We start from the raw sequence: 14,611 nt of genomic DNA on the forward strand, positions 1-14,611 counted from the left end.
TATCATTCTCAGCCGTTTCAAACAGCTTATTCACATATTCTTGTTTCGTTGGTGTCTCCATTGTTTTCCAATATTTAGCATAGAAAATCCTTGCCGCTGTTGACAAATAAACAGTCAAATACCTATCTGCTTTATCAAAGTATTTTGGAAATATATTCAATAACAATATCTCTGGAGTAAATGGGACCTTGAATGCCAGTCGCTCGCAAAGTCGAGTTTTTGCTCACAAGACTCCACAGCTTAGAGGGAACATTGCTTGCAAAAACTATTTAAAGGGAAGGCTCCCTTTAAATGGTTCTTGCAAGCTGGCTCCTTCTGAATGATGTCATCATGTGGAGGGACCTCCTTCCCCTCCAGGAACATCCCCCAAAGTCCCCCACCAGGGAGGAGACAGAACACACTGCTCTTTGCTAAAGGACACCTTGGCTGTGAACACTTTGGCTTGAACTAAACACTCACTGGAAGGCATTTTCTGAACCAGAAATTATTATCAGTGAAACATCATTTGGCATGTGATTGCATCTTTGGAGGCCTCATTTGTACTTTTATTCTGTGCCTAGCGGCTTCACTATGGAACCATTCTTTTCTGTTTCCATAGTATCTCTCCTCTCTCCTTATATATAAATGAGTAGTGGGGTGGCACTTTCCAGTTCTCCCATTGGCTGTGCAATATGCTCCATCAGCCATTGGCCTGTCAGCCACCACTCAAGAGTACTTGCATGCCATTGGCTGGGTGCTAGGTCTGCTCCGCTTCCCCGCCCACTCCCACCTCAGCCACTGTTCCCTGTCAGAATTACTGGCAAACGGCTGTCTCTCCCAACGAAGACACCTCTCCTGCTTGGCTCCTCTGTGGGACTCACTTTTCCCTCAGTGGCTGCTGGTAGAAGGAAACCCTTTCTAGGCCGTTCTCCCCGAAGGGGATTCGAAGTGGCTTACACCACTCCCCTTTCCTCCATCTCATCCTCACAACAACCTTGTGAGGTAGGTCAGGTTGGGAGAGCATGATTGGCCCAAGGTCCCCCGGATACTAGTCCAACCCTCTTAATCACTATACCACACTGGCTCTCAGTGGCCTAAGGCACAAAAGCCTTAACAGGGCGAAAGGTGACATCCCTATAATCATGTGGCACATGTCGATACTTTTGCCTGTATTGTGATGCCAGGTGGCAAAAGGTGGCATGGGTGGGAAAGGGGGTTTGGCCTCTCCTCCTGTGGCACCTTCTCAGCCTGCAGCAATCCCAAAGGTATACTATTTGGCCTACTGAGGACCAGGGCTATTTTTGGGCAGGAACGCACAGGAACGGACTTCCGGCTGGCTCCCAAGTTGGCCACGCCCAGCAGGAACTCATTAGCATAATAGGCCACACCCAAGAGCAGAAACTCATCTGGATTGGCTACAATTAGGGGGGGTTGGCCTAACATGCAAAAAGCCCTGGGTTTTGACAACAAGCAAGGTAAAGAGAATAAGAAGCAAAAGGTGGGTGTGGCTGGATGACCACACTTCTGGTAACATGGGGGTGTGGCCTAATATGCGAATGAGCTGTGCTGTCAGGGGTGTGGCCTAATATGCGAATGAGTTCCTGCTGTTGGGTATGGCCTATTATGCTAATGAGTTCCTGCTGGGCTTTTTCTACAAAAAAAGCCCTGCTGAGGACACCCATGTTATGCCTGTGGGCAGGGTTGCCAACTCCACATTAGGAAACCTGGAGATTTGGGGGTGGAGTTTGGGGAAGTGTGTGTGGAAGAGAGGGTGCTCAGTGGGCTATGATGCAAAAGCAGCCATTTTTCTCCAGGGGAACTGATCTCTGCAGTCTGGAGACCAGACGTAAGTCCAGGGTATCGACAAACCTCACCTGGAAGTTGGCAACCCTACCTGTGGACATCTGCACCAGGGCAGCATTCAGGCCAGGAAAATGGCACATCGGGGAAGGCTAAAAGCCCCTCTCTACATGTACCATAGTTGCCATCCAAATCAGGCACTGTGTGCACGGGAACTGAGAAGAGCCTCAAGAACATAAGAACATAAGAGAAGCCAATGTTGGATCAGGCCAAAGGCCCATCCAGTCCAACACTCTGTGTCACACAGTGGCCGGAAATACCAGGTGCCATCAGGAGGTCCACCAGTGGGGCCAGGACATTAGAAGCCCTCCCACTGTTGACCCCCCCAAGCACCAAGAAGACAGAGCATCACTTGCCCCAGAGTCCCCATCTATACCTTGTGGCTAATAGCCACTGATGGACCTCTGCTCCATATGCTTATCTAATTCCCTTTTGAAGCCGTCCATGCTTATAGCCGCCACCACTTCCTGTGGCAGTGAATTCCAAGTGTTAAGACTGGCTTGGGAGATCTCGGACTCTGCCTGTCTTTACTGTTTTTGCAACCAGAGTCACGAACAGCAAGCCCTCCTCCCACCATAAACCTCATCCCACAGGAAAACATGGAAGAACTTAGAAGCTGCTAACGGCAAAAGTTGTCGTGTGATTTGGCAACAGCAGGCAGGCAGGAATTTTGCCACACGCCGGGTAGTTTGTTTGTCTCTGTGATGATTTCACCAGATGATTTCACCAGAAGAGAGGGAGTCCAGATTAAAGAAAGGGGAGATCAGTTGGAGCTGAAAATTTGGAGCAGTCATGCAGCACATGACCCACAGAGTTGATTTTATTGCCGCCGCAGTTACAGTCGACGTGAATAGTCAGTCAGTCAGTCATAGTTTATTGTGCGTAGCCATTGGGTTTTACCATATCAAATATATACAATCAATCGGAATTTAAAATTCTAAAATTTCAACTCTCCGAGTCGATCCGAGTATGAAATCCCATCAGATCTTCCTGGCATTGCAGCTGAAGGTATTCAGGCGCACTGGCATGAATGCCCTTCTATACTTTGGAAGAACTATCTCAGATAAATAGTTTGGCACTGATGTTGGAGGTTGAATGCCTACTGAAAAGGACGAGCACGCTCTTTGGGCTCTAATCGATGCGCTCACGTTGTCAAAGTCTCTCAGATGTCTTCTAACGAGCTGTGACAGTTCTTGTCAACCTGCCTGTATAAGCTGTAATGTGTGAATGACGGCTACCTTGGCCCGCTCCCTGGACAGGACGGAGAAAGAACAAAGTTGCCCCTGTCGCACAGCAGTTGAGGTCCCTGCCAGGAAAAAACAGGTTGCAATCTCAGGTGGACGAGTGTTCTGTTCTAGGTGTAGTCGGGCCTTTTTGTTCCTGTCATCTCCACAGCCTATTCAATTTGGCTAGGATACTCCCAAGCCCTCTGTATATATATACTGGGAGGAAACTTGATGCTCTAACACTTCCTGGACCAAATTTGCCACCGTACTTGGACAACTGCATCCAGCACCAGATTCAGGTAAAACCAGGCAGTGATGCTAATTTTTTTTTTCTTAGGCTCAAATTGGAATTTGGACCATTTGACTGTGATGGTTTGATGCTCTGTCCATTCAGTTCCCCCATCAGCTTTGAATAATGCAGAGATCTACGGGAAAGCCAGTAGTCAATATTCGTAGTTTTCGATATGTATGTACATACATGCTGTGAAGTTGCTAGTTTGGCATAGTGGTTAAGTGTGCGGACTCTAATCTGGGAGAACCGGGTTTGATCCCCCACGCCTCCACTTGCAGCTGCTGGATGACCTTGGGCAAGCCCTAGTTCTGTCAGAGCTGTTCTTGAAAGGGCCCTCTCAGCCCCACCTACCTCACAGGGTGTCTGTTGTGGGGAGGGGAAGGGAAGGGAAAGGAGTTTGTAAGCCGCTCTGAGACTTCGAGTGAAGGGCGGGGTATAAAACCAATATCTTCTCATATGATGCCGTCGAACAGTGAGAACTGGGGGGGGGGCTAGCATTTGCCACCCTCTGCAGAGCCTTCCTTGGTGGTCTCCCCTCCAAGTACTGACCTTGCTTACCTTCTGAGATCTGACAAGATGAGGCCATATCATACCACTCCACATCCAATTAGGGCCAGTTCCAGGTTTTTTTTGGGGGGGGGGGCAGAGTGGCCACAGCCTCCTTCCCTCCCCTGGCTACCATCAGGCGTCCCAGATGAGAGTTAGTTTGGTGTAGTGGTTAGGAGCGTGGACTGTAATCTGGGAGATTCGATTCCCCGCTTCTCCACATGCAGCTGCTGGTGTGACCTTGGGTCAGTCCCAAGCTCTTTCAGAGCTGTTCCCTCAGGAGCAGTCCTCGAAAGAGCTCTCTCAGCCCCTACCTACCTCACAGGGCGTCGTGGGGAGGGGAAGGGAAAGGGATTGTAAGCCGCTCTGAGACTTCTTCGGGCAGTGAAGAGCGGGGTATCCATCCAGTCTCTTCTTCCTTCCTATCCACGGACTCACATGCCTGTTCACCCTTTCCCCACCCCTTCATAAATCCTCTTAGCTGCAACACTCACAGACAGTGTTCCCTCTAAGCTGAGTTAGTGTGAGCTAGCTCACAGTTTTTTAGCCTCTGGCTCACTAATTTTTGTCTTTGCTCAGGAAGGATGGCTCTAGAGCAAACTAATTTATGCTGTAGCCAATTTGCTCGCTCACAACTTTAATGCCAGTAGCTCACAAAGTAGAATTTCTGCTCACAAGACTCCACAGCTTAGAGGGAGCATTGCTCACAGAGGCCTGCGATGCCCACGTGCCCGTCTCCTGATGATGCTGGGCACTGCATCTGGAGGCAGTGTGCTTGCAAGCAAGCGGGTCATAGTCAGTGGCACTGCACACTGCCAGGAGAACTGGGCCCGGGCAGCTGCCCGGCCTCTGGGTGCCAGCCCGGAAAACAATAATGAAAATCGAAGTACTGAAAATGGTACTTAGAGGGTTGCTGGGCCTCTCCGCCACCCTCTTTTGGCTATCAGTTGTTTGCTGGGAGGTGGGACCGAGGTCACCGTCCCTTCCTTGAATTTCAGGTGGCCATGTGGACCTGGAAGGGGACGCCCCTTTTCCTAGCCGCCGTGACCTACCTGTGCGTGGGCACCACCGCCTACTACAACGAGAGGTACCAGACGTTCTTAAGCCAGCACCACGACAACCCCAAGACGAAAATCGAGAACGCCGAATACTGCGCAGTCCTGATGAATTACAGGAGCGTCTTCCAATCCTGCAAGCCGTTCAACATTTTCATCCACGCCTCCGAGGTGCAACTCCAGGACGTGTGCGGGGCCGGCGGGTACCCCTACCACGGCACTGGGAAGCGTCAGAGCAGGACGTACTACCCCATCACCATCTGCAGGCTGGGGGTGATGACCAGGTCCCGGCAGTGCGTCTATTACGCCGCCTTCAGCACCAGGCGCCTGGTCCTTAGCTGCGATGAGAACAGACTGCCCGTGCAACTAGACGAAGTCCTCACCATGAGTGGATGAACACTGGGCGGCCTCTCGGAGTGAATGCTCGGAGGACACTGGCTGGCCTCGGCACGGATGCAACCCTTCCCCTGAAATAAAGGTGTCTTTGGGCAGACAGGCTACTCAGAAGAGCGTTTCTCTGTTGCATCGTATGAAGGTTGAGGGCAATGCTCCCTGTGTTCCCAGTGTGCCGGTGTGGCTTCAATCTGGACCCTTCCCCCAATATCTCCGGGCAAAACCATTCAAGTCCTGCGTTGCCAACCTCCAGGCGGGGCCTCGAGATCTCCCAGAATTACAGCTCCTCTCCAGACAACAGAGCTCAGTTCCCCTGGAGAAAATGGCTGTTTTGGAGGATGGACTCTACGACACTTGACCTCACTGAGGCTCCTCCCCTCTCCAAACCCCACCTTCTCAAGGCTCCGCCTCCGAAAGCTTCAGGAATGAACCGACCCAGAGTTGGCGACTGTATTCTTAACTTGCTGTTCCTCAAGGTCGGAAGGGCTTCCAAAATCCTCATCTGCGTTTCTCTCTGAAGTCTGGCATTCAAAATCATCTGGGCTTGCTTTCGAACTCGAGCGGATGCATTCTAAATTCACCACTTTCAATTTTTAAAAAAACTTACATACCGAGTTGTGGCCCACACGCAGGGCTTGCCACACCTTGCGGCTTATCTTGTATCTTTGTATCTCCCTACACCTCCTCCAAGAAGGTGTACATGGCTAGCCCTTCCTCACTTTATCCTCACCACAACCCTGTGAGGTAGGTGAGGCTGATAGTGACCAGTCCAACGTCAACCATTGAGCTTCACGGCAAAGTAGGGATTTGAACCTGGGTCTTTCCAAATTCTAGTCTGACACTCTGACCAGTACACCGCACCGGCGCTCTGTTTCTTCCTCCCTTTCTCCTTCTCTACATTACCCATGTGCCTCTTGGTAATCGACTGTAAAACAAAAGATCATTGTGTAACTGACTGAACCAAGAATGTTTGGGTGTGATGTATTTACTGTGTGCAGGACAGTGTTTGTGCAGGAATAAAGTTCTTCACATAAAGGCTCTCACAGCAGTCATATGTAGAGTCACTCCTCTTCTTCCCAGGATACTCTCAATTTTGCCTCTAGACACTGATATCAACTGAGGGGAGGGATCCAAACCAACCTGAGGCAATGAAAACTGCATAATCCACACTAGACATTCTGCCTTGGGAGCCGTAGATCATTTCAGGGGGTGGCTGCGTCGATGTGCAATAAAAATAGCTAGATTCAGATCTAGTAGCACCGTAGAGACCAACATGATTTTGGGGAATATGAACTTTCGAGCTATACAGTTATAACAAATCTGTTTGGATACATTTCACACACATACAGTATGTAGCTGCAGGATTTCAAGTTCTGTCTCTTCTATGGTTACAGGAACATTTTTTTTTAGTCACCCTCCAAAGTAGATATATGCAGAGAATCATAGAGTAGGAAGGGATCTCCAGGGTCATCTAGTCCAACCCCCTGTACAATGTGGTAACTTCACAAATACATCCCCCCACCACTATTCCCTCTAAGCTGAGTTAGTGTGAGCTAGGTCACAGTTTTTTAGCTTCCAGCTCACACATTTTTCTCTTAGCTCAGGAAGAATGGCTCCAGAACAAACTAATTTATGCAGTGGCCAAATCACTTGCTCACAACTTTAATGCCAGTAGCTCACAAAGTAGAATTTTTGCTCACAAGATTACACAGCTTAGAGGGAACATTGCGGCCCCCACACACCTAGTGACTGCTGTTCCAGGACCATGAGATGACCAAAATCCCCCACAACCCACCAGGATCCCTGGCCAAACTGGCCTGGAGAAAAATTGCTTCCTGACCCCAAAGTGGTGATCAGCATTTCCCTGGGCATGTAAAAAGGGGCCACAAGCATGGGTGCAACCCTTCCTGCCCTCCCTCTCACGATCTGCCCAAGTTCACAGAATCCACATTGCTGTCAGTTGGCCATCTAGCCTCTGTTTGCGAACCTCCAAGGAAGGCGAGCCCACCACCTCCCGAGGAAGCCTGCTCCACCGAGGAACCGCCCTAGCCGTCAGGAGGTTCTTCCTAAACGTTTAGCCGAATCGGAGAAGCCGTGTGTTTATCATTCCGGTTCTGGATTTCAGGAACTGTGGGCGAGTACTGTGCTTTTAAGAATTGGTGTGTGTGTGTGTGCCGATGAGACACCTGGCCTTGACAATCGGGATGCTTAGATTTCCTGCATCACTCTCTTCAGCAACTGAACCCACGAATCAGACCATCGGTCCACCAAAGTCAGTAACATCCACTACTCAGGCCGCTTTCATATCACCTGCTGTCAGATCCTTGAACTGGAGATGCCAGAAATGAAGCCTCGGCCCTTTTATTACTGAGCCACGCCTCCCCCCCCCCATCAGCTCCTTCCCACACTGGAGTGGAAGCACCCTTACCACTTTCTGTCCAACATGGTGCTACAAGCAAGGCTATTTTTGGGCAGGGACGCACAGGAACGGAGTTCCGGCTGGCTCCCAAGTTGGCCACGCCCAGCAGGAACTCATTAGCATAATAGGCCACACCCAACACCAGGAACTCATTAGGATTGGCTACATTAGGGGGTGTGGCCTAATATGCAAAGGAGTTCCTGCTACAAAAACAGGCCCTGGACTTTGACAACAAACAAGGTAAACAGAATAAGAAGCAAAAGGTGGGTGTGGCTGGATGACCACACTTCTGGTAACATGGGGGTGTGGCCTATAATGCCAATGAGCTGTGCTGTCAGGGGTGTGGCCTAATATGTTAATATGTTTCTGCTGCTGGGTGTAGCCTATTATGCTAATGAGGTCCTGCTGGGCTTTTTCCACAAAAAAAGCCCTGGCTGCAAGCATTTGGCCAGCAGGTCACATGACAGCACCCTCCTGAATGACGGGAAGATGTAGGGTTTCCAGGTCCCTCCTGGTCACCAGCAGGGGGATGGGGGTGTAGGGTTGCCAGATCCAGGTTGGGAAACTCCTGGAGATTTGGGGATGGAGCCTGGAGAGGACAGGGACTTCAGTGGGGCACAATGCCATAGACCCCACCCTCCAAAGCATCCATTTTCTCCAGGGTAACTGATCTCTGTAGTCTGGAGAGAAGCTGCAATTTTGGGGGATCCCCAGGCCCCACCTGGAGGCTGGCATCCCTAGGAAGATGAGAAACCAGGGGATTTGAAGCCTGCCTGCGCTAAACAGGAATCCTCTGTGATTTCACCATCTCCTTATGTCGCCACCTCCAAGTTGGGAAATTCCTGGAGATTTTGGAAGTGGAGCCTGGAGAGGGTGGGGATTTGGAGAGGGACCTCAGTGGGATATAATTCTAACACACCCACCCTTCAGCACAGTCATTTTCTCCAGGGGAACGGATCTGTGTAGTCTGGAGCTCAGATTATACTGCTCCCACCGGAAGGCTGGCAGTCACCACAGCAGTGAAAAAAGAACTGTGACAATTTAGCGCTTGGTACAATGATCGCCCATTGAAGAACTATAATTGCCCATTGAAGAACATAGCTGTGAGCATAGCTTTATGACGAAGTGAATCAACAGTATATTTTCAATATGCCACCAAGAGAAGTGAATTGTTGAAAGACAGTTTATGTACACATCCTTGTTCAGAAGATCATTGTCGAAACGGCACACCATTCCGGAGACCACCGTCTACATTCACTATATATATATTACTTATTTTCTGTTATTGTATATTATGATTTATGAATATAGTGCCAAGCACTAAATTGTCACAGTTCTTTTTTCTTTTTTCATTGGTCTTATTACTGTGCCCATTCTTGTAACTAGTCACCACAGCAGGCCAGCGAGGAGAGACTTGGTGTGGGCGACAAATGTTTCCCACAAGGATCGAAACATGGCACATCAAGCCGGGGTTTGCAGTCCACCCGAGGGTCCCCCAACCCATGGATTTAAGGCCACTTAAAACAGAGAAGATTCAGCATGGCTCACCCACAGTGTCGGCCTACACCTTTTAACAGGTGCTATGGCTGCCCACTGTTACCCGAGCACAACAGCCCGCCAAACTAAGAAATTTGATTGATTGATTGACTGACTGAGTTTCTCACTGGGACTGGGAGAGTGAACAATGGAAGCTTTGTTTATTTTGAAGTAGCAATAATATGAGGGGGCTTTCTATCCCCCTCCCCAAGTTTAGCAGAGAAGAGAGAGGAGATTGGTAGGTGGGGCTGAGAGAGCTCTTTGGAGAACTGCCCTTGAAAGAACAGCTCTCACAGAACCTGTGATGGACCCAAGGTCACACCAGCAGCTGCCTGTGGAGGAGTGGGGACTCAAACCCGGTCCTCCCAGATTAGAGTCCGCGCTCCTAACCATGACAACAATCTCTTCTCTCTCTCTTCTCTGCTAAACTTGGGGTGATGGTGGTTTGCAAACCCCCTCATTTAATTGCTACTTCAAAAAAAAAAAAGCCCAAAATAACAACAAAACGAACAAAATAAGAGCCCCAAAATTTGTTAGAGGAGAGACAGCAGATCAGTGGTACAGATGGGCTGTACCCATGCAGACCTAAAGCGGAACAAAGGAGATTTTTAAAAATAATAATACGTGGGCGGAGCTTTCTTTTGCCTCCTCCGATCTACCGAGGGAACACACTTCCAAGCAAGAGGAAGATTCAGGTGGGTAGCCGGTCTGAAGCAGCAGAACAAGTTCGAGTCCAGTGGCATCTTTTAAGACCAGTAGAGTTTTATTCAAGGTATAAATTTTTGCCTGCAAAAACACACTACCTCAGACACATAACCAAATATCTCCATCTGTGTCTGTCAATAGGACAAAGCTGGAAAACGGATCAGCACTTGCCACTTGCTCTCTTCTCCTCTCTGTTACCCTCTATTGAGGAGTTGCGGTGGCTCAAGTGGTTAAGACGCTGAACTGCAGGCTGTGGAAGGTCAGTAGTTCAGCAGTTCGAGACCCGGGTGCCGCATGATGGAGTGAGCTCCCGTCTCTAGTTCCAGCTCCTGCCACAACCTAGCAGTTCGAAAGCAAGAAATTGCAAGTAGATAAATAGGTATCAGTGGGAAGGGAACAGCGTTCCGTGCGCCTTGGTGTTTAGTCATGCCGGCCACATGACCACGGAAACGTCTTCGGACAGCGCTGGCTCTTCGGCTTGGAAACGGAGATAAGCTCCGCAACCCTAGAGTCGGATTCGACTGGCTTTCGAGCAAGGGAACCTTTACCTTTACCCTCTATTGAGGTCAAAGAAGACGGGGACGGCAAAGGATGAGACGGTTAGACAATGTCATAGATGCAACGAACATGAAATTGAGCAAACTTCAGAGGACAGCGGAAGACCGTAAGGCCTGGCGTGATCTGGTCCATGAGGTCGCGAAGAGTCGGGGTGGTGGTCGGACTCGACCGTGCGACTGCGCAACAAGCCTCTATTGCCTTTGCGTCTGCAAATACGTAACGACATCGTAGAGTTCTCTCCCTCCCATCTTCCCTTCAACCGCCTTATTTTGCATAACCGCTTTCGATTGGTGGAGCGATGAGAACGTTCCGACGGCCTTTCCCGGCGATTGGCCCACACTGAAGGCAAGCGAGAGTCTCCGCCTTGGGGAGGCAGGATGAAATCCCTCCTCAAGATGGCGGGCGCGAGGCGCTGAGCGGAAGGTCACGTGAGCCCTTGTCTCTGCGCAGCCTCCGTCAATCCCTTTCCGAAAATGGCGACCCTGCGGCATTTGCGGGGAGCTTGGAGAACGGCTCTTCCCGACGTCTCGTGGCGGGTAAGCTTTGGTTTTCCTCCTCCCTCCTCGCCGTCGTTCATCCCCCGTAGCGTGCCTTATCCATCATGGAATAGGTTTGCGTATTCCAATTTCCTTTCTAGACGTATTCCCTGGTAAGTAAAGCGTGGTAACTAACTCGGTTCTTAAAGGAGTTCGGGGCTGGAACTGGGACCGACACGAGGTACGGAGGCCGGAGGGGGTAAAATGCGAAACGGCTTGGTACCAGGCTTCGATATGTAGCCATAAGGAGATGCAGCGTGCTCGTGTGGGGAGACTCTGGTGCAAAAGGAGGCCCTGAGTCACCGTGGGTTTGTACTGATTCACCTTAAAAATATTTGCACCTTGTTTTATTTCGCATTCAGAACTCTTTGCGAAAACCAGCCGTTGCATTAAAACGGTTAGGACCGGTGTTCCCTCTAAGCTGTGAGCCAGTTCACAGTTTTTTAGCCTCCGGCTCACACATTTTTGTCTTTGCTCAGGAAGGAGGGCTCCAGAGCAAACTAATTTAGGCAGCAGCCAAATCGCTCGCTCACCACTTTAACGCCAGTAGTTCACAAAGTAGCATTTTTGCTCACGAGACTTAGAGTTTAGAGGGAACATTGGTTAGGGCGACTGCATAAGAGTTGGAGGAGGTGCAGCATGCCTTGTGTTGGTGGGAAAGGAGAGCTACCTTTTGCGGACATCCGGGAGAGACACTTGGGCTGCAGTCACGCACACTAAATAATGTACTTTTCAATGCAATTTCCAATTGGGTTTTGCCCGTTCAGACTGTAAAATCTAGTTGGAAAGTGCACTGAAAGTGGATTCAGAGTGAATTATTTAGTGTGTGTGACTGCAGCTGTGGGCTGCTTTGTTTTTGTTACATACCATAGGAATATAAGAAGAGCCCTGTTGGATCAGACCAATGAGCCATCTAGGCCGGCATGCTGTCTCACACAGTGGCCAACCAGTTCCTCTGGAGGGCCAGTAACAGGGCATAGAGGCCGAGGCCTTCCACTGATGTTGCCTCCTGATTCTGGGATTCAGAGGTTCCCCTCAGTCACCATGGCTAGTAGCCATTGATAGACTTATTCTCCATGACTGTATCGAATCCCCTTTTAAAGCTGTTTATTCCTGTGGCATCAGTACATCCTCTGGCAGCAAATTCCACATTTTAATCACTCTCTGTGTAAAGTAGTATTTCCTTTTGTCCATCGTTAACCTCCTGCCCATCAGCTTCATTGGACTCCTCAAATTCTAGTATTTTGGGAGAGGGCAAAAAATTTCTTTGTCAACTTTCTCCACCCCATATATAATTTTATAAGCCTCTCTATCATGTCCTTCCTTAATCGTCTCTTTTCTGAGTTGAAAAGTCTCAGACTCTTCAGCCTTTCCTCATAAGGAAGGTACTCCAACCAGTTATCTGTGTTGCCCTCTTCTGTACTTTTTCCAGCTCTGCAGTGTCCTTTAGGAGATACGGTGACCAGAACTGTACACAGTATTCAAAATGAGGCTGCACCATAGATTTATACGGGGCATTACAATATTGTCTGTTTTATTTTCGGTCCCTTTCCTAATAATGCCTAGCATCAAGTTTGCCTTTTTCATCGCTGCAGCACACTGGGTTGACACTTCCATTGAGCTATCCACTATGATTCCAAAAGCTTTTTCCTTCTCTGTCTCAGCGAGTTCAGACCCCAGTAGCCTATACTTGGAGTTGGGATTTTTTGTCCCAATATGTATCACCTTATACTTACCAACATTGAACTTCATGTGCCACATAGTCACCCACTCACCCAGTTTGTGGAGGTCCTCTTGGAGCTCTTCACAGTCAGCCTTGGTTTTTACCATCCTGCAAACGTGGCTCACCCATAGTTACTTCCAGATGGTTTATAAATAAATTAGATGGTGCCTACCCCAATACCGATCCTGGTGGGACCTAGCTGCTTCTTTCCATTGCGAGAACTGTCCATTTATTCCTACTCTTTGTTTCCTGTGATTTAACTGGTTTTTAATCCGTAAGAGAATCTGCCCTCTTATCCCACAACTGTTAAATATACTCAGGAGTCTTTGGTGAAGTGCCTTGTCAAAAGCCTTTTGAAAGTCCAGGTATATACTGTCTACCGGGTCACCGTTGTCTACATGCTTGTTCACTTTCTCAAAGAACTCCAAAAGGTTGGCGAGGCCAGACTTCCCTTTGCAGAAGCCATGCTGATTTCCCCTCGGCAGGCTTTGTTCCCCTATGTGCCTAACAATTCTATCTATACCAACCCACCCCAGTGAACAGTTGTGTCTTCATTCTTTCTCATGCTGTGTTAGCCAATAATGGGAAAAGCTACCACTTTTTTTCGGTACAGATGCCTTTAATTTCAACAGACACAGCTGTTCCTGGCACAGACATTGAGGAATGGAAAATCTGCTCCTGTTGACCTTTAGCCTGTTGCATTTTGCCAGGAAAACTCTCAGAATTTATTGTGGCCCTGGCTGCTACCCAATCATCCTCCATCTTACATTAGTCCTCTAAGTTTAACATGCTTTCCCCACCTTTTTAAAAACGTTGTTTTTCAGGTTTGAAGGTAGTAAATACATGGTGAACAAGGGTGCCTTTGACTGTGCAGACCACTTTTCTCCCACCCTCAGATAAATTATAACTGACTGATGCACATCTAGGATTAGAGAGAAGGGTTTCTGAATGCTCAGTATGCATTTTACACTCCAGAACAGCCAAGTTGCTATTCCCAGCATTATATTTTGACTTAATATGCCTAAAAGGGAGGGGCTGTGCTTCAGTGGTAGAGCATCTGCTTGGTATGCAGAAGGTCCCAGGTTTGAATCCCGGCATCTCCAGAGAAAAGATTTGGCTGTAGGTGATGTGAAAGACTTGTGCCTGAGTCCTTGGAGAGCTGCTGCCAGTCTGAGGCCCCAAGCACACAGGCCGGATATCGCGGGGGGCGTGGCTAATTGCCCCAGCGCAGTTTGATGCGTGATTACGCGATCAGACGGGCCGGCGGCACACCACGGGTCCTCCCCTCGGCACCGGCGGGTAAACGAGGGACCGGAGGGGCATGCTGCGCGCTGGCGCGATCACACCACGGGTGTCTGGAGGCAGCCCGTGGCAAACGTTTACTAGTACCTTGGAGGTACTAGTTTTTTAAGGCGCATTGTCGGCGGTAAGCCACCGGTGCGCTCCACTTCCCAGATGTTTGGGTGTGAGCGCACCCAGATAATCCGCCCACCATCCGTGCCTCTCCCACGGCAACTTTGCCGTGTGACCGGGGCCTGAGTAGACAACACTGACTTTGATGGACCAGTGGTCTGATTCAGTATAAGGCAGCTTCATGTGATTTCATGTGAAAGAGCCAAGTTCGAGTCCAGTGACCCCTTAATGATCAACAAGATTTCCAGGGTATAATCTTTCAGGAGTCAAATCTCCTTTCGTCAGATGCTGTCTGACAACAGGAGCTTTGACTCTCAAAAGCTTATCTCCCCCCCCCCCAAAGTCTTGTTGGTCACTAAGGGGCGACTGG

General features: G+C 49.3%; 2 protein-coding genes across 2 annotated transcripts in view; both read left to right on the forward strand.

Annotated features, from left to right (window-relative positions):
- The first annotated feature begins 4,907 nt into the window (after window positions 1-4,907).
- On the forward strand, window positions 4,908-5,354 carry LOC107115760 (angiogenin-like). The gene has a single exon (XM_015417525.1). The coding sequence runs from the start codon at window positions 4,908-4,910 to the stop codon at window positions 5,352-5,354; it is 447 nt and encodes a 148-aa protein (XP_015273011.1).
- Window positions 5,355-11,037: 5,683 nt separating this feature from the next.
- METTL17 (methyltransferase like 17) overlaps window positions 11,038-14,611 on the forward strand; it is a 28,202-nt gene continuing 24,628 nt past the window's right edge. Inside the window, exon 1 of the mRNA XM_015417526.1 lies at window positions 11,038-11,105. Within this exon, the coding sequence (XP_015273012.1) occupies window positions 11,043-11,105 (63 nt within the window). The 5' untranslated portion in view covers window positions 11,038-11,042. The remainder of the gene's footprint in view (window positions 11,106-14,611) is intronic.

This window comes from Gekko japonicus, unplaced genomic scaffold (assembly GCF_001447785.1).
Source record: "Gekko japonicus isolate JY-2015 unplaced genomic scaffold, Gekko_japonicus_V1.1 scaffold4364, whole genome shotgun sequence".
Taxonomy (NCBI): Eukaryota; Metazoa; Chordata; class Lepidosauria; order Squamata; family Gekkonidae; genus Gekko; species Gekko japonicus.

What these genes read in the sequence shown, in the direction of transcription:
- LOC107115760 (XM_015417525.1), top strand. Translation starts at nt 4,908, where the DNA reads ATGTGGACCTGGAAGGGGACGCCCCTTTTCCTAGCCGCCGTGACCTAC.